The sequence below is a fragment of the Poecilia mexicana genome, unplaced genomic scaffold (genome assembly GCF_051168715.1).
Source record: "Poecilia mexicana isolate PSO_F unplaced genomic scaffold, ASM5116871v1 scaffold_7, whole genome shotgun sequence".
Classification (NCBI taxonomy): domain Eukaryota; kingdom Metazoa; phylum Chordata; class Actinopteri; order Cyprinodontiformes; family Poeciliidae; genus Poecilia; species Poecilia mexicana.
In genome coordinates this window covers 18,385,436-18,405,174 of record NW_028263376.1, presented here as the reverse complement: position 1 = coordinate 18,405,174, position 19,739 = coordinate 18,385,436, and the positions used below count along the sequence as shown (strand labels likewise).

Here is a 19,739-nt window from a genome sequence, read left to right as displayed (position 1 = left end):
AAATGAAAGTTTAAGAGAAGGCGAACTTGCACTATTATGTCATTATGAATATATCACTTGAAAATGGTCTCAGAACAACAATATTATCGTTTATCGCAATAATTACTGGGACAATTTATCTTTGATAACAAAATCTGACATCTCACCAAGACTTTAAAAGATGCTTTCTTGGCAAATAAACCGTTTATCATCTATCAACACAGATATAAATATGCAGCAATGCTTATATCTGTAACAAAACAAGTAAAAATGTTAGAATTCTGACTTTTTAAACTCAGAATTCTGAAATTAAATTCAGAATTCTGAGATTAAAGTCAAAATTTTAAGAAAGTCAGAATTCTGAGAATTTTGAGATTAAAGTCAGAACTTCCTTCTTTCCCCCCATTTCTGTAAATTGGTATTTTGTCTCCTTGCTGACAAAATTTCTAGATACAATGTAGGATGACAGAATAACAAGCAATACTACATCGAGCCAGGTTCGCTCCCATTTTTATCGCATACTGTACATTAAAAAAAATCAGTTCTTGTCATACATCTGTGCAAAGATCCCCATTTCCCATGAATGCCACCAACAACAAAGTGCATAACTGGAAGAAGAACACTGTACGCTACACAGAACTTCACTACTCACATACTGCAGGTCACCAAAGCACAGGACAGTAATGGGAGGGCAGTAAATATCAACATCCAATGGAATTAGCTTAACATTACAACTCACCAACATCAGAACACAACAAGAGAGCAACCATGAAATGTACAACGAACAACGACAGTATGCATGCAAAAATATGCATTTATATCAACAATGATAGCATCATACAATACAGGGCAACCGAAACGACAGGTCATGACCGTTAATATTATATTCACAATTAATATATTACACTTCTGTTTGGAGATACTTAAAGGAAAACATACCTGTGTAACTATAGGCTTACCATTTGCATTATTGCATTCAGCCTTTTTTTTTGCAAAGAACACCAAGTTTGTGTGAAATGTGTGCTTTGTTCCACTGAACAGTTCTTTTATTTTTTTAAGAACAGTAACATTATTATACACTGTAATAAAGCTGCTGTTTGGTAACTATGGCATCATTTAGAATGTGGTCATCAGTAGTGTAAACTATATTTAATATGGATTTACTGGGTTGAAACTTGAAAACCAACAACACTTTAATGATAAAACAACGGCGTCACCCGCCCCAAATGAGTGGAAGTGACACCCAAACGTGTGTCGAACTAAAACGTCCAGCATAAAGTCCAGACAGACCGGTGTTGGACCGTCCCGCCGCCTAACCGAGACCTTGGTCCTGACTTTCTGTGTGCCTGCGGTTAGTGCGCTTCCGCTGCTGCTGCTGCTGTTTGGGGTCGACTTGGTCCCAGTAGGACTGGCAGTACTGGTTAATCAGTCTGATCTCAGGTGGGAAAGGTGTGGAGGCAACGGGCGACTGAGGGTACGCCCCCGCTTGGCGGGTCTTTGGCTCCTCGTCCTCGTCCTGAGCGGTTAGCGCCAAAACGATGTCCCGGTCCAGGATGCGCAAAGCCACGCGGGCCACGGTGTGCTTGAAGTTGTTCTCGGTGGCGAGGCAATGGTAGAGCCCCGCGTCTGATTGGTTGAGAGACTTCAGGAGGATTCCCTGGTTGGTTTTCAGAACTCCTCCAACACGATTCAGCTACAGGTTAAAGAATGAGCAACAAGTTTAGATTTCTATCCTTGTAATAATTAAACAGCTAATGATTGATGCAACATAGCAGCATAAGAAAGTATTCAACACATTTATGCTATGTTCACACTGCAGCATGAAGTGACACAGTTCCAATTTTTTGTAAAATTGTATTATTTTTGGTGTGGTCGTTCACATTTTCGATTTGTATGTGATGTCCACTGTGAACATCAATCGACCTGAAAGTGTCCCGCATGCCAGTAGAGGGCGCAGTGAGCGTGCTCAGTGTTTTACCAACCACAATAAAAAAGAAGAAGAAGAAGATATGTTCAGCGTTTGAGGAAGTAAACATGGATGCTAACGGTGGAGCTTAGCTTACGATTTTAAAGTTGTTGTCCGACCGGAGCCAACACATTAATAACTTAATCCTCATTATCGTCCGCCATGTTGTTGTTTTTCTTCCCGCTCAAACGTATCAGGACGCAGAATGGTGACGTTTTGTCGAGTATCAATGACGTTCTGTTCGGCTAAACACGACCTGACCGTTAAAATTCAGGTCACATTTGAAAAGATCGGATACGTATCGGATAACCAAGCAGCCCGGGTCGCATTCGGGGAAAAAAACAAAAACTGTTGTTCAGACTGTCATGGAAAGATCAGATACAGGTCGTATTACAAAATAAATAAATTAATTAAAAAAAATAATAATTCAGAATTTGGTTTGCATGTCAAACTTTAAAACTTTTTCTTTTGTTTTTTAATTCTTTGACAGCCATTTGCAGTTTTGGTGTGTCACATGAAACCTAAATTAATAGAAAACAGCTGCAGCATCACTGAACTGGGATGCTAAAATCTGTAGCTTGAGGATTTTTCCTTTCTCACAGCATTAAGTGGTTGGAATAAGTACAATTTGTCCTGTATAAAATAGTACGTTTTTTATCATCATTTTTGGGAAATAGCAGTTATTCTTGTCAACATTGGTAACAGGGTTTTCTGGCAGAACACAAAGTAGGAGATTCAGACTGGAATCACTGAATCGTGACTTCAGCCAAACTTCAACCACTATTTTTTGAGTTGTCTTTTCTTACTAAACTTGCAATGAATAAATTTTACTTCCTCACCACTTTCCTCTTTCCCTCCCTCTGGAAAAGCCACTTGACTGTGGCCTGAGGGGAGCGAGGCTGGCACTCCAAGAAGGTACTGCTGCCCTCCACCCCAAACTGCACCGTCTCTCTGAGACGTTTCTCCACTGCACACGTAGACAGAAAAGAAAATCACTCAAAATTAAAAACGACAAAATATTCATGATATTTAACAATTAAAACCTCCATCTTACCTTTGGCGTTAAAGCCCCTGCACTGTCTTAGTGGATCACCGTGCTTTACATCCTGTCTTCTGCTCCTCCTAAAACAAGCATCAGTAATCATTCACACCAGTCCTTTTTAATCCACTTTAATCAAGCTCCAGTTGGTTGGATGGAAAGTCTGGTTTGTTTGGGGAAGTGTTGTAAACAAACTCTGATTCAGATCAAAAAAGGTTAACTCTTGTGAACTCTAAGTATATATGAACGCCAAGTGGACCGGAGGCCGCTCCAAAACCAGGAAGCAGACTATAGCGCAGGGGATTCTGGGTAAATACAACTAAAACACAAGCTGGGACTCTAGCGCTAGTGGGAGAAATGGCTCGACTTTTACCAAAAACAAAAGCGAAACCGCTAAAATCCAACGCCGCTCCTTTTTCTTTACATTTCGTCAAGAAAGACGTTCAACTCTTGTCTTCTTCTGAGTTTTTTGTCCTATTCCCTTCAGTGGTTCTTGGTGTGGCGCCACCACAGGCGAGGAGGGGCGCTGCAAAAACACCAAATCTTACCAAGTATTTCTGGTCTAGTTTCTAGTGCAACTATCTCAGTAAACTTGAAATAAGACAAAACTAACTTACAATTAATCTTTTAGTAAGAACTAAAGACTTGTTTTAAGCAAATAATTCCTTATTATTGATAAAAAAGCACTTGTTCTATTGGCAGATTATTTAAATTATAACAAGGTATATTTCCCATGTTATAAGTTAATTTATCTGCCAATAGAACTACATTTTCATCAATATTAAGTATTATTTACTGAAAACCAGCCTCTCTGTCTTTCTAAAATGATACTTGTAAGTTATTATTTCAAGTTCAGTAAGATATTTGGACCAAGAACTAGACCAGAAATACTTGGTAAGATTTTGTTTTTTTCCAAGTGTGAAACAGGTTTTTCAAAGAGTTTGGTTCGTTTGACCCAGTACCGTGTGAAAGTGAACCGCACCAGCCGAAAATATAACCGTGACTTTGCTCCCCAACAGAACCGAGTCTATCGGACTGTCAGGTGTGTTTCAGTAAACCCAACATAACTGCACAGTGATAACATGAGGTGATCTAAACCTTTTGGTGGATGGGGTGAAGGCAGAGCAGCTCTCTCCATCCCAGGCGCAGTAGGGGTCGCGGGCCAGGCAGCAGTCAGAGCAGGCCCTGCCGTACACGCCGCAGCGGTGCAGCGACACCTGCGTCAGCCCCGCGTCCGACGACACGTATAGCTGTTGCTGTAGCAACATAAACGAAAACGGGCTCAACTCAAAGAGGCTATGACTTGAAGGCAGTAGATGCATGTAAACAAAGGTCATAGCGAAAGTATTCATACCTTCTGAACATTTTAATATTTAGAGCAAAATTTTTTGACACATCTCAACTGCAAACTTTGATGTCTGTGATTGGATCATGGGCCAAACTCACAAATGTTTAGTTTAAAAAACATAATATAATAGCTCCAGTTTATGTTTACGGTTGTTATCTTGATGGAAAGAAAACCTCTGCTCCAGTCTATTAAAACCCCAAACTGGTTTTCTTCCAGGATAGTACTGTTCATTAACTCTAACCAGATTTTCTGTCTCTGAAGAATTCCCACAGCCTCATGCTGCCACCACCCTGTGTTACCAAGAGGAGTGTGTTTTCAAAGACAACATCTGGAAAAAGTTCAAGCGGTACGAATACTTTTGCAAGAACCTGCAGTGTCTCCAGTATGAAGAATAAAAAAGACTTACTCTTTTTGAAGAAATCTTCATTGTTTTAACAGGAACTCTGGTCTGTAATTTAATGAAGAAAATTACTTAAACGTCTTTGGTTATTGTGATTGAATGAACTCAGGCAAACAGAGACATACCCGAAAAACCTCAACCTCTTCTAGAGTCAGTTCCTCCATGGATGTTGGGTCTTTGGGCAAAACGATGACTTTTTGCACTGTGCCTCGGTCTAAAAGCAACATTAATATTGTTTATTATTAACATTTTATCAATGAAAACGCACTACAACCATCTGTCCTGCTGCTATTTCACCTGTGCCTAAAAATAGGACCTCATAGCGCCCATCCACTGCGTCCACCTGGTCGACCACAAGGGCCGTGTACCGGTAGTCCACGCCGGTTTTCACCACCAGGGGGCGGCGATGGATAGGATACACTGAATGAAACATGAGGGGATGTGAGCGGATGAAATTCACAGCTTCATCAGAGAAGTTCTTGGACGACTGGATGCCTGGAGTGAAGGTTCCTCCTGGACACTGGATGCAAGAGGGAGGAAAAAAGATTTGATGGCGTCAGTGTCATGTTGAATATGTGCAAAAATACTTACAGCATGAAACATAATGTTAAATTTTTGTCTTAAATATTCAAGAGACTGGATGGAAGTATAAACTTATCAATATTTCTCCTCCTTAACTACCTACATCATATTACATTTACATAACAACTAAACTTGTATTTAATAGTTAACCCATCAATCTAATATCTATTTAATTTTAATTACAGTGGATGATAAAACAAAGGTAGGGTCAAAAACAACACCAACATCAATAATTGACTGGTAATATTATATACAAGGTTTCCCCCAGAAAACTTGCTAAGCCTGGTGGTTGGGCACTAGGGCAGTCGTTCATCCAGCGGCCCGTCGTATTTTAGAGTTAAAAAATGTTTAAAGTTGACAAGACATTTTAACATATCATTTGATAATTATGCGTTATTGAAAGATTGGACAATTAGCACCTGAACACCAACTATAAAGTCTTAAATAATGAAAACATAAAAAAAAAAAAACTTAAATAAATAAGCAATGCTTAGCCTGGTGGCCCACCAGGCTTATAAAGCACTGGGGGGAACCCTGATATAGTATATCCAGCAATAATCATAACTTTATATAATCATTTGAACAGTTTTATGATTGGACAATGTTCAAATTTGACTCCCCTTATTGATACACAAACATTTTACATCTGAATTTGCTTTTTTTATTATTATTCAGAAAATTTAATCCCCCCTTAACTGATAAATTTCCTCCTTAGAAAATTTTTTAATGTTTTTTTTTTGGTAATTATTTTGGGTTTGTAAAGAATTAAAGCTGTCAATAGTTTTACTATGTCAATGAATTTTAATAATCTACATTTTACAAATAGTGTGTTAGTGTTGTCTAAGTATCCCACCTCATGGATTATTCAATCAATCAATCAAGTTTATTAATATAGCACATTTCAGGCATTTCAAAGTGCTTTACATCATAACAACACAAAAATACAAAGTCATAGAACACAGTTAACAATTCAGTCATTAGACATTAAGTTATTGATTAATATTTAAACTGATTATGTTTCAAGCGCAACTCTAAACCGGTGGGGTTTTAGTCTGGATTTAGAGGCACTCAATGTTTTGGCTTTTTAGCAATTATCTGGAAGTTTGTTCCAGATTTGTGGTGCAAAGAAACTGAATTCTTTTTGCTCTTTATTGTCGTATTTCTCTGTGAAGACAATGAGAGTGAAACTTACTGTTCCAGGCCGTGGATAGGGAATCTTCCCAGTATATTCTGTCCACTGGTAGTTGTGGCCGTGCTTGTGGGCAAACGGTCCATTGAAGACGTTGCGGACGTCAGCCATGGAGTATACGCAAACCGCTGAGCCCTTAAATACCGAGCTTCAGCAAAAACAAACAACAAATATTTAAAAAAAAGAAAGGTGCCAAATCCAACCCATGAAATTAGAGAATAAATTAGCCACAAAAATGTGTTGATAAAACAAAGAAATTACTTTGAATTTGTGAACCTGGATTCCAGAAAATGACTCACCCGGCTGTGGTGAACAGAGCGTACACCATGGGGTTTCTTTCATCCTGTGTTGGTTGAATGAACACGTCTCCTGGAAAAACAATGACATGCATTTCATTAAGAACATAGTCAAGCAGATACAGCTAACACAAAATTGGAGACAATTTTCTCAGGGCTTTACGTAGTTCATCAAATGACGTCTCGACTCCATCGTCTCCTATAACCGAGCAGACAAGACGCGCCTTCAGGAACGTCGTCCAGCGGTTCACCAGGGATTTCTGTCCTCCTTCATCATTCTGCAAGATAAATATAAAGACATAACTAAAGGTGACCTAGTATCCTTCCTGGAACAGGTTAGAATAGGTCTGTAGGCTTTAGAAAACGTTCATTATATTTTTTGTACAAAATCATTCTTAGATAATGAGATTTTAGTCTGCTTCTTTCAGAATGAGCTGTTTTTATGGCCTCTTGTCACTTTAAATCCTAATAAGCTGCTGCTGGCCACGCCCCCCAACTCAATGTTTACACTCGCATGTGAAAATGGCTTCAAACAGATATGCAATTATACAACAGTACATGTTTGAGAAGCAGAAGTGGAGCCTCCTGCACAATCACCAGGAGGTTGTGCAATAAAGTGTTTTATAAAGCCAGTAAAACACTTTGTTTTATTGGCTGCTTGTCTTTTACAGCAGCCACTGTACAGCGCATACAGCCGTAAAACCAACTGACCAAATGTGCTGGAGCTCTGCTTGGATTGCTAGGTAACGGCGTAGCATGATTCAACAATCAAGAAGTTTTGAAACGACACCAAAAAACATCAACTTATTGCCACAAAACGGTTAGGTGGTTTATTTAAATGCTTGGAATGTTTTTAAAAGCAGTGAGACCCAAATGGAAGTACAACAATATGCAAAATATTGATTTTCACCACAATATCTGTAAGTTTGGTTGCAAAATAAAACACTAAAACAATCACAAAATCTTGAAGAAACAGCTATTCAACAGAACTTTGTTGGTAGAGTTGGATTGTTTTGGTCCTGACCTTAATATTCACACTCTATTTGTGTGAATATTGTGCTCATAAAGTGACTTTTCAGATCGTTACTATTAGAGAAACATTGAAAACTACAACTCTGTTTCCTTCCACATCACATTTATGCAGTATGTCCCTCCATCAAATAAAATACCCAGAGGTTTGTGGTTGTAGCATGAAAAGATGTGAAAATGTTCATGGAGTAATTTGGTTAGTAGCGTGGTTCTGCTTACCAGACACACTCTCCCCACCCGGGCTAAAACCGTGGGACTGGCCCCACCATTGGTGTCTAGACTCTTCTCCCGGAAAAAGAAGTAAAGCTTGTCATCATTCTTTTCTGCACTGTCAGGGATCTGCTGGATCTGGATAAACACCGGCTCTGGAGGATAAAAGCAGAAAAGCAGAAAGAGGATTGAAACAAGTGGTTGTCAAAATGAAATGAGAGGATCTAGAACGTGTAATCATTGGCGTTTTACTTCTTCACACCCACACTTACTCACCGTTGAGCCACCTGGAATCATACTGCTCCGTCCTGATTGCTGTCCTCCCTCCCATAGTCCTAAATAAAGCAGCGTCTGTGCTCATAAAGTCAATATGTACACCTGCGTACAGGTTTCCGTCTGTAAAGACACACAAATATTCCATCATTTACTGACCAGCTTGGGCGCGTTTTTTCTGTGTCTAATGCAGTCTGAAGTGACCCAATTCCAATTTTTTTTTATTTACATAATGCGACCAGCGACCTGTATCTGATCTTTTCATGACAGTCTCAACAACATAGCTTGGATTGTTTTCGAATGCGACCCAGGCCGCTTGGATATCCGATTCAAATGTGATTTAACGGCCAGGTCGCATCCATCCGACCTGAACGTCACTAATGCTCGACAAACGTCACTAATCTGCGCCCTGATACGCCCAAGCGCGAAGTAAAACAACAACCATGGCGGACTATAATGAGGATTAAGTTGTTAATGTGCTGCTCCGGTCAGACAACAACTTTAAAATCATCGTAAGGTATGTTCCATGTTTACTTCCGCAAACACTGAGCACTTCTTCTTCTTTTTTATGGCTGTTGGCAAAACACTGAGCACGCTCTCTACGTGTGACGTTATTGCGCCCTCTACTGTGCATGAGGGATACTTTCAGGTCGCTTGCAGTTCACACTGGAGATCACCTACAGGTCGGGTATGTTTGGAAATGTGAACGACCACGCCAAAAAAAAATCCGACTTGACTAAAAAATCGTAATTGGGCCACGTCAGGCTGCAGTGTGAACGTAACCTTAGTCAGGCATTTTTCTTACTGATCAATACTGCAACATTCTCCTGCTTGGGATCGTAGGAACATTTTCCCTTCCCTGAATCCATATAACCAGACACCAGTCTAAACAGGTAGTCCTGCAGAGGCAGATCAGAGAGAGAGTGTGCATAAAAATAGAGCATAGCGGAAAATCATAAACAAATCAGTGTCCCAGTTTGCCGTCCTAAAATATTTAGCAGGACAAAGCTCTCCAGGTCTGCGCTGCTTGGGGCGTTTTGCTGTAAATCCCACTTGGGGATCTGTAAATGCCGTGTTCACCTCTGCCCTCCAGCCTCGGTTGATGAATGTGCAGATGGGTTGGTACGCCCCTGTGCCGCAGGTGTAGAGGTGGGTGCGGTTCCACGGCTCAATCAACCTCACAAAGTTGGCACATTCGCCCTGGACAAAGAGGAGTAAGATAAATGGAATTCAAACACTGCTGCAGCATCTGGAAAGAAGGATTCATTTTTATATGAGCACAAGATCCCACCTGTCTACCTTTTCCTGTCATCTGGCATTCTCCCTTTCTCTTTGCAGAGGCTGGCCAGTGGATCTGCATTAGAGAAAAAACACCACAAATTAGGATCACTGCACTACTCAGAGATTTAGGACCACATGCCAAATAGCGGAGTGGATTTAAGAAGAGAGCTTGAACTCACTATAAGCGGTTCTTTGTTGACGTTGTGCATGTCCAGAGCAACCAGGTACTCCCGACTGCCCAAGTAGAGGCGGCCCTGGTCCTGATCCATGAGGAGGATTCGGTAGTCGCTGGTGTTGAAGGAAAAACTGAAGGGTCGTGCTGCTTTTGTGTCCATGAGTTCTGTGTGGAAAATGTTACAGTAATGTTTGAAAAAAAAAGGACTTCGGCTGGAGGCAGAGCACTCATGCTATTCCCCTTATGCCTTTAACATATTTTCATTACCAACTTGGATGAACTTATGGTCCCTGAAACAACACACTCAAGCTTTTTTTTTTGGAAAATGTGTGTCACTTATTAAATATGACTCAACATTGAGCGTTTTGAAAAAGCATATTCGCTTTTAAGATCTCAATATTTTATGTGCTCTGGTGTCTGATTGGGTCTAAAGCAGTGCATGCCTTGTGGAGTTGGAGGAAAAGCCGCGTGGCTCCCTTAGGAAACATGGTCAGTCGAACTCACAGCTAATTCTTAAGATCAGGTCTGTGTTCAGCAGAGCATAACCTGTTAAGACTCGCAGCAGTGGAAAGTGTTTCTCTTTTTTTTTGTTCTCCTAAAAGCTTTGATTGAACTTTTAAAGGGAGACTATTGTGCAAAACTTCATTTTTTGCATGTTTTTGTGCCTCCATTTGGATCTCTACTGGTTCTATAAAGAATTGAGTGCTAAATAAAAAAAAACCACAACCATTTTTTGGCAATAAGTTAATGTGTTTTGGTGTCTGGAAAATTAGTCGTTTGAAAATCCTAAGTCACAACCTGCGAGCACTGCCTCATTGCCTCGCAACCCCAACTGACCTCATTGCCTAGTTTCATGCAGAGCTTTTAAAGGGAGACTGATATGCAAAACTTCATTTTTTTGCACGTTTTTGTGCTTCCATTTGGGTTTCTACTGGTTCTAGAAACAGGTGAGCGCTAAATAAAAAAAATCCTAAGTTACAACCTGCTAGCACTGCCTCGTTGCCTAGCAACCCCGACTGATCCCAGCTCCTCACCTAGCAACCAGAGTGGAGCTGGTCAACTGGTTTTATTCCTATGTTGTTTGTTTGTCTATTTATTTTTTAATGCACAGCTACTCTTCTTGGGATCCATCATTAAAACGCACATCATACAGTAGAAATCATTCAAATACAGCAATGAAAATGAATTACAGTTCATATAAAATGTTGATAAATTAAACAATCCAGTTAGAGGCACACTGCTCATAAAATGCTTTTCATGTACTTTTTAAAAAAATTCTTCTGTTTTGCTTTAATTATAGTTGGTACAACAGCTGTTGGAAAAGACAAGTGTTTTGATGTTAATATTCAGAAACTATTGGGGGCGTGGTCAGCAACAGCTTATTTGCATAAAAGTGGCAGAACCCTAAAACGGCTCATTCTGAATAGGACCCGGCTACTCTTCCTGGAGTTCATTGTTAAAAGACATGCAGTAGAAATCATTCAAATATAACATAAACAGCAATGAAAATGTATTACAGTTTATACAAAATGTTGATAAATTCATAAAACATACAATAATTAAATATAATTAATTGTAAATTAAATATACAATATTGCAGTTATAGGTAAATTGCTCCCAACAGGGTTTTCAGCTACTTTTTAAAAAACTTTCTTCTGTTCAGCTTTAATTATAGTTGGTACAATGGCTGTTGGAAAAGACATGTGTTTTGACATAAGCTGCTGGGGCTGTGGCCAGCAACTGATAATTTGCATAAAAGTGACAGGACCCTAAAACAGCTCTTTCTGAAAGCAGTTCAAAATAGGCAGAATTGATCAGGTAAAATCTTATCCTCTGAGAATGACTTTGTGCCAAAAATGTAATGAACATGTTTTGCATAGACCATAAAGCTCACCTAACTTGTTTAAAAGAAAGCATAATAGGTTCCCTTTAACAATTCTCCCATTCATTGAATCAGATTAAAGACATGGAAAGCACCCCAACACACACCCACACACACATTTGTGGCATGTCTGAAATATTGGCCACCATATGTGCTCCCTGCAACGTGACGGAGGCATGTTAAAGACAGCAGGCTTAAACAATGACAAATGTTCTCCGAGACCCTCAGAAGCAGGCTTACAGGGACTCAAGAGGAAGTGCAATCTTTATTTACATCAAAGGGCCTGTCATCTTCCTTATGAGGCCCGTGTTAACAGGATGCAGCAGAGGTGCCACTAAAATAAGCCTCGCAGTCGGATCTCCGGTCGAAGCGGGATGGAGTCTCAGAGTCCGGCTCTATTCCCACAGGATAACAAGTCCCAGTGGCGGAGCTCCAACACGGTCATGGTGGATTCACCGAACGGGCTAAATGCAGCAACGCCGCACCCCTGTACTCATCTCTGTTCGCCAAAAATAGCAAACAATGTCCTGCCATCATCTGGTAAACATTCAGCAAACACTTATCGTCTGACAACATTCTGACATCGATAGGGGAAACACTGGGAAGGACATACTGGGAGTCCAGTATGGGGCCCACTATGAACTCTCAGGTTACAGCGTATTGTCACTGAGTCACTATAATGACCAGAACCACTTAGTCCCAGACCCATCTCCTGTATGAACCGCCTGGTGACAGCACAGTGAGGTTACGAGATTCTAAAACACGGCTCAGGTTACACAGCACGTTCTGCTTTCTAGCAATGCTGGACTGACAAATCAAACGAGCTTCAGCTAATTCCTTTTAAATCTGCTTAATTGACCCAACTTCCTGAAAATCAACATGAAGTCCTTGTCCTCTGCAGACCACATGTGGCCTCAGAGTGTCAGTCAGTCCGGCAGGATCGCTCAGAAGAGTCACATGTCCTCCAGCCGCCCCGAAACCTCCTCCACAGGCGCCTCCAGGAACAAAGGGGCTTGCTGTCACAAACAATGAACAATAAATCCTGGGAGTAGAAGAAAACAGTTGGAGACTAAATCCTAACCTCACTGGGTTTTATTCTGTTCTAGGGGGAAGGGTCCACAGAATTGCTGCTTTATGACTAAAACCTGAGAGTTGATCTAAAACCTTTAACAAGCGGCTGAGTGTGAGAGCTCAGTGCACACACAGAATCTACACTAGGGTCATTTCTCAACCCAAATGTAGGACAGACCAGGCAAATATTGGGTCAAAAGTTGTGGCTCAATGTGTTAAGTAAGAGAAATCAAGTCAAGGCAAGCTTATTTGTATAGCACATTTCAGAAACAAGGAAGTTCAAAGTGCTTTACATCATAAAAACATAATGCCAATTATGAAGCAAGCAATAAACATTAGATTTTGTCAAATCCCATCAGTAAAATTGTCAGAGGTGTGTAGACTATCCAAAAAGTGTACTCAATTAAGAGTAGAAACTACTTTAAGATATTTTTACTCAAGTAACCATCCAAGAAATGACTCAAGAGTAAAAAGCATTTAGTAAAAAGGAAACCCAACTGATCAAATTATCAATGTTTTATATTTAAAAGTGACATAATCAGGCAGACAAAAATATAAAATTATGTGGAAATTTTGGTATTTTTAAGACTGAAATGACTTATTTAAATAACATAATTACAAAATAGCAAAAAATCAAGCCAAATAAACATTCTTCCAAATCAGTTTCTTTTAATATAAGACTTCAGAAACTTTAACAGAAACTGCAAGTGCGTGTTGAACAAACTTGTTCTTCATTCACTGAAGTTACTCACAGTGGGTAGAATATCCAGAAATTTCACTAAGAGTACTTCATCAAAAAGTTTCTCTAGTAAAAGTAAAAATTTCAGATTTGTGATGCTTGGAAGCTGAATACTGTTTCTCCATTTTTGGTTCTGGTTCTGGGGAAGTAAAGCAGACAAGAACCAGAACACCTGAGTGGTTTGGAAGGTTGGTACATGAATTAGAGAAGAGACCAGATCATTTTCTCAGGAAAAAAACACTAAGCAATTGCTTCTAATTCAAGTAAACCCTTAACAAGCTATACAAAATAAAATAATCGTAAGAAAATTGAAATAAATAAACAAATCGGTGACCAAAAATACACAATGTGTTCTGACGATATCATTACGCCATCATGTGATTCCCTCTGTAAATAGCCCGGATGGAACATTTTAACCGGGAAAATGTTTGATAGGATGGATATGACAACAGCGCCAGTTTGAGCTGATCAAAAAGTAAGTTGTGGCTTGAGAGCATTTTTGTGTGCGTTTGTGCTTGCATGTCGACACGAACTTTAGGACTACGTCCCAGCTCGTAACGGCTCCGTGTTCTAGCATACGTGCGCATGCGCTTTAAGACATTTGGAGGAGCTGTCAGTTCAGCGTACGCTACAAATTACGACACATAAGTCAATCAATAGTTTATAATGTTAGCTAGATGGCTACACATTCATTGTCGTGATTTCTGTGTGTATTTAAAGCAGGGTCTAGCTGCAGTCACCAACAAAACACGCCCCGTTCCTTGACGAAGGTCTGACTGGTTAACGGCTAAGTCAGGCTATCGCACTGTTAAGTGTATGACGATCTAGCTTCTACGTCATGGTGTCACGGGACTGACTAAATGACAGCTTATCCAGTTTGTGCGACGCCAATGGCGATCTGACAACGTATGCTGATGATGGACGGAAGACTCAATTCGTCACAAGGTTAATTATGCTCAGTAATAAAATTAATGCCAGTCAAAGGACTCTAAACCACTCCTCACAACAATCAGTCATTCATACACACATTCACACACTGACGGTAGCCGCAGCTACCCTGAGGCAGACTGATTCAATCAATCGGCGCCACAGGGCCCATTGACCACCAACAGCAGGCAGCGCAGCTGAAGTGTCCTGCCCAAACACACAATGGCAAAGTGACGGAGTTCAAACCCACTACAGCATGGGTACCTTCTGATCCACTGTCCAAATAATTAGCATTTTTTTCATGCTATTAGCTAGTGCAGCCTAGTCCTAGCTATGTTCAACATTTTGACCAGCTGAGTTACAAAGTCAAAATAGATCCCCGCTATAAAGTGTTGATTGCTTTTTTAAGCTTCAGTAACAAGTTGAACATTAAACGTTTTAGAAAACTGTAAATATGATCTGTAAATCTTTATGACATTCATGTTTGAAAGCAGCAACTAAAAGGCTAAAATGATATGTGGCTTGGTAGCATTGTGGTGAGTATTTGGGTTTGTTGACCTCAAAATGTGCACAGATATTTTGAGAGACAGATGCTCAAGTGGATTTTCTAAATCTCACTTCCAATTTACATACTCTTACAAAAAATAAATACCTTTGTTATCTTTCATTAAAAAACAGATTGTCCAAATGAAACAGATTAAAACAATTCAATGAATTTGAAACAGCATATGAAAAACCTGCACCATACCTGACACTCCTGCTGATGGCAAAGGACAGAAAGATGCACTTTAATTGAATTTTATGAAATTCTAGGTTAAATATTATAGATTTTTGTAAAGGTTGAACACTGATTCACAACCAGCCTTCAAGCTAAACTTTCTGAGTAAAATTTGAAACTTACATAACACTTTTTCTTTCTACACCCTGAGCACCATCTATTTGTCTTGACTACATCATTCTGTATTTTTAGCACAAATCCTCTTCACCATATAACCATATGTTGTACCAAAGGCTAACCTGATAGATCTACCAGGTAGGATAATCAAATTATCTTCATAAACCTGAGTATCCAGAGACTATATTCTACAACTTAAAGGGGCGGTATTATATATTTTCTAGGCACATAGCACCCTTTTATAGCACAATCAAGTAACTATGTGAACTTCAGATGCTGTAAAAATTTTCTATATATCAATTATGAATTAAAAGAAAATTGACTTCGTAATCTAACATCTTAAAATTGGGTCTCTGTCTCTTTAAAAACTCCTGTGGTTTCTGAAACTCCACTTTCAGGAAGTCATCACAGCATTGCTCCTCTATTAACTCTTTAACAAAGTTTTACCAGCGTTGCACTGAGATTTAACTCTTATAATGAGCTCAGCAGATGTGCCATCCCACCAGGTGTTTGCTAATTGCTTCTGGCTAGTCTGAAGGAGCTGAGTGTGGCCATCGTGAAGAAGGGCTGCTGTGTAAGGCAGAAGCTCAGAAGCTGTAACTCAGAGGACGAGCTGCGTCTTGAAGGTGGCAGAAACTATAAGGTCATTGCTACAAATTCATTTTTAATTATTTGATTTCCCTGGAGAATAATAAAGTATTTTTAATCTAAATTTTCTCTATAAAGATCAGCACAGCAGAGAAGTGTGCTGTTCTGCACACTATAAAACTAAATTAATGCAGGAGTTCATCCTATATTTTGACTTGAATCAAATGTTATAGTTTACAAAGCCAGTATTAGGGATAATTGAATCTTGTCTGTTTTAAATTTTGTTATATGTACAATGGACCTCCAGAAATTTGGAGTTATTGTAGAGCCCTGAAAACATGTTGCGAACGTGATATTGTTTAATAGGTATATTGATCATATTGGGCAAGCATTTGTTTGAGTTAGTGTTTAGTTGGAATTATTCAATTGGTTGATAGCTAAATATGTGCTCCAACTGTTTTATTTTTTTATTTCATAAATTTCTGTCATGATAATACCCCTTTAAGAGTGCCGCAATGCATGATGGGAGTTGAAAGTTCATGACTTGAGATTATTAAAAAAAAAGGAGAAAACTACACACGCTGTATGCTCGAACCGTGGATTTTGTTTAATAAAGTTGCACAAAAGCTAATTTGAGTTTCTTTTAAGTTCTTTTTAAGGGTGCAACATAAATTTTGGTGTTTCCGCCCGGTTCAGCAAATGTTTTCTGCGGTGAGAAGTGATTTTTTTTATGAAGAGGAACAACGTCGCTGCGGAGCAACACGAGCGTGCTAGTGGCTAAGCTAAGTGGCAATGCGGCTAGCCAGACGACATCTACTGTAAAAGGAAAAGCAACCGATAAAGAAACTGACATGAACATTTACAAGTGGTGAATCAACCAAAGACAAAGCATCATGGACAGTGAGTGGGAATCCCTATTTGCCGATATTGAGAAGAAGCTGGTTACTCTGTCACTGGACGAGCTAAATGCCTTAAGTGAAGCGCTAGGCCTGCAGCTGAGTGAAGAGGTGAAGTCGTCATGTCGGTTAATAAGAAGAAAAATGCTTATTCACTTGGAAAGCGAAGATGTCACTTCTTTAGAGGACAGTGGATTATCAGTGTTGTTGACCACGAATGATTTAATAGATGACATGAATAAGAAAACCGATATGAGTATTTTGTCAGGTGCTGCGTCAGAGCGCACCGCTGCTGAGCAACAAGTGGTCGTTGAGCAACCTCTGCTGGTACAAATCGGTACTACCCCTTCAGTTTTACCACCGCAAATATCAAGCAGCTCAGCGAGTTCTGAAAGAGAGTCATCGCAAGTCAAAGACCAAGTAAACTTGCATCCAATATACAGAAAGGATTTTCGGATTATTGGACAAATCGGTGACGTGGGACAGAAGGATAAACTGAACTTTACTAGTCTTGAAAGACAAATGGAACGAGGACTGAAAAAAGGATACGATGAGGGAGAGATCGTTGAAGCAGTGATCCAAGCCATTGCACCTGATGTGAAATTAAAAAGTTATCTAGAGAGTAGGTCAGAATTATCATTGAACTCTCTCAGGCAAGTGCTTAGGACACACTTCATAGAGAAAGATGCAACAGAACTCTATCACGCTTTAACACGTGCAGTACAAGATCCCAAAGAAACTCCTGTTCAGTTTCTTATACGCACAATGGACCTTAGACAAAAAGTATTGACTGCTTCTGATAGAGCCAAAGCTGGACTAAAATATAATCCTGAACTTGTGCAGACACAGTTTTTGCAAACTATTCTGACTGGATTACAAGATGATGCTGTAAGAGTGGAAATTAGACCTTACTTGCAGAACGCAACTGTGAGTGATGAAGTGCTTCTTGAAAAAATGAGTGCAGCCTACAGTGTTGAACTCGAAAGAAGGAATAAACTGTCAACCAGACAAAAGAGTATCAAAGTGGCCTCAGTTCAGGAAGAAGATAACTGCAAAAATGAAAATGTTGGAAGCTCAAAGAAAAACAAAAGCCAGATAGAAAAGCCAAACCCCATCGTGGAAAAGCTGGAAGCCAATAACAAAATTATTTGTGAAGCTATCCAAAATCTTTCAACCCAAGTCACTAGCTTGACTCAGGCAAAAATGAAAACTGAAGACAAAAACATAAAAACTAAGGCATACTATGCAAGTACTACCAGAAAGAGTCCCAGAAAATGTCGTCAATGTGAACAATCAAACCCAGAAGGAAAATGTACACACTGCTTTAAATGTGGAAGCAGTGAACATTGGGCTATTGGTTGTCGGAAAAAGAAAGACTCAATAGTTAATGTCAACAAAATTGAAGTACATACTGCAAATTTTATTGACAGTGTTGTTCCACAGAAAGATGTGCCTTTGTCAAAAAAACAGGAAAAGACAGCAAAACTAATAGGACGCAAGAACCTTGTCCAGTGCAACATTGGAGGTGTTCCAGTCACAGCTCTTTGGGACACGGGATCACAAGTTTCAATTGTGGACCTAGACTGGAAAAGAGAACATCTACCAGACGCCGAGATTCGATCAGTGAAAGAGCTTCTTGAGGAAGGTATGTTAGACCTTTCTGCAGCAAATGGGACTGAGATACCTTATGAGGGTTGGGTAGGAGTTGAGTTCAGTCTTACAGAGAACAGAGACGATGAACTGTTGGTACCATTTCTGGTAAGCTCTCAGCCAATCACCAAGCCAATAGTGGGTTTCAATGTCATAGAAGAACTTGCAAAGTCCAACATATCATCAGACAGAACTCTTCCCAACAAGTTTTTGCACAGTCTTGGGTCAGCGTTAGACGTAGGACACAAAAAGGCAAAAGCAGTATTCTCTGTGTTAAGTAAAGACAAATCTTCGTCAGAGAATCAAATAGTAAGACTAGGGAGACGAGATGTTATTATCCCAAAACATCAAATGTTCAAAGTAATCTGTGGAAAATTCAAGAAAAATGTGCTAAAGGGACAACATGCAGTTTTGGAACCAAATGAAAGCACACCATGGCCAGAAGGATTACAAATACAACAGCAACTAATACATATACCAACTGATGAGGGAGCTATGATTTCAGTTGTAGTCGAAAATAACACAGACAACGATATCAGACTACAAAACAGGACAATAATTGGTTCATTATCCACAGTGGATAACATACAAGATGTAAAAGAAGTCACAAAGAATTCCCAAAGTGAAAGTGGACATGCACAATTCAAAGACATGAAAGTGACACCAGAAAATGAAGGAAAAACTGACAAACAAACATGGGATCCACCAGTTGATGTTTCACATTTAACAGCAGAACAACAAGACAAAGTGAGAAAAATGCTACGAGAGGAAAGTGATGTTTTTGCACAAAATGAGTGGGATACAGGATGCATACCTGAACTGCAGATGAAAATACATCTCAAAGACAGCATTCCAGTGACAAAAACATACAATTCAATCCCTCGTCATTTGTATCAGGAAGTGAAAAAGCACATTCAAGATCTACTCAGTAGAGGGTGGATACAGGAGTCAACTTCTTCTTACTCATCACCAATAGTAATTGTGAGAAAAAAAGACTCTACCATCCGACTTTGTGTGGATTATAGGCAATTAAACGAAAAGACACACCCTGACAGACATCCCATTCCAAGAATTCAGGAAATTTTGGAAAATCTTGGCGGAAATTCCTGGTTTACTGTGCTAGACCAAGGAAAAGCCTACCATCAAGGCTTTGTTAGTCCAGAAAGCCGAGCATGCACTGCCTTCATCTCGCCATGGGGACTTTATGAATGGCTGAGGATACCCTTCGGACTAACAAATGCCCCAGCTGCTTTTCAGAGGTATATGGAAGGTTGTCTTGGAGACCTCAGAGATGAGATATGTGTGCCCTATCTCGATGATGTTT

At 39.7% G+C, this 19,739-nt stretch overlaps 1 protein-coding gene across 2 annotated transcripts in view; it reads right to left on the bottom strand.

Moving 5' to 3' along the window:
* Positions 1-472: 472 nt before the first annotated feature.
* Positions 473-19,739, bottom strand: part of LOC106907315 (semaphorin-3F-like) — a 28,571-nt gene continuing 9,304 nt past the window's right edge. For both annotated transcript variants that reach the window (XM_088007185.1, XM_088007184.1), the window contains 16 exons: positions 9,772-9,932; positions 9,603-9,665; positions 9,392-9,511; positions 9,117-9,210; positions 8,315-8,434; positions 8,048-8,193; positions 6,963-7,077; positions 6,803-6,872; positions 6,507-6,651; positions 5,030-5,252; positions 4,858-4,946; positions 4,739-4,780; positions 4,083-4,240; positions 3,000-3,067; positions 2,785-2,912; positions 473-1,672 (listed from right to left, as the gene is read on the bottom strand). In XM_088007185.1, the coding sequence (XP_087863311.1) occupies positions 1,292-1,672; positions 2,785-2,912; positions 3,000-3,067; positions 4,083-4,240; positions 4,739-4,780; positions 4,858-4,946; positions 5,030-5,252; positions 6,507-6,651; positions 6,803-6,872; positions 6,963-7,077; positions 8,048-8,193; positions 8,315-8,434; positions 9,117-9,210; positions 9,392-9,511; positions 9,603-9,665; positions 9,772-9,932 (2,123 nt within the window). In that variant the 3' untranslated portion in view covers positions 473-1,291. The remainder of the gene's footprint in view (positions 1,673-2,784; positions 2,913-2,999; positions 3,068-4,082; positions 4,241-4,738; positions 4,781-4,857; positions 4,947-5,029; positions 5,253-6,506; positions 6,652-6,802; positions 6,873-6,962; positions 7,078-8,047; positions 8,194-8,314; positions 8,435-9,116; positions 9,211-9,391; positions 9,512-9,602; positions 9,666-9,771; positions 9,933-19,739) is intronic.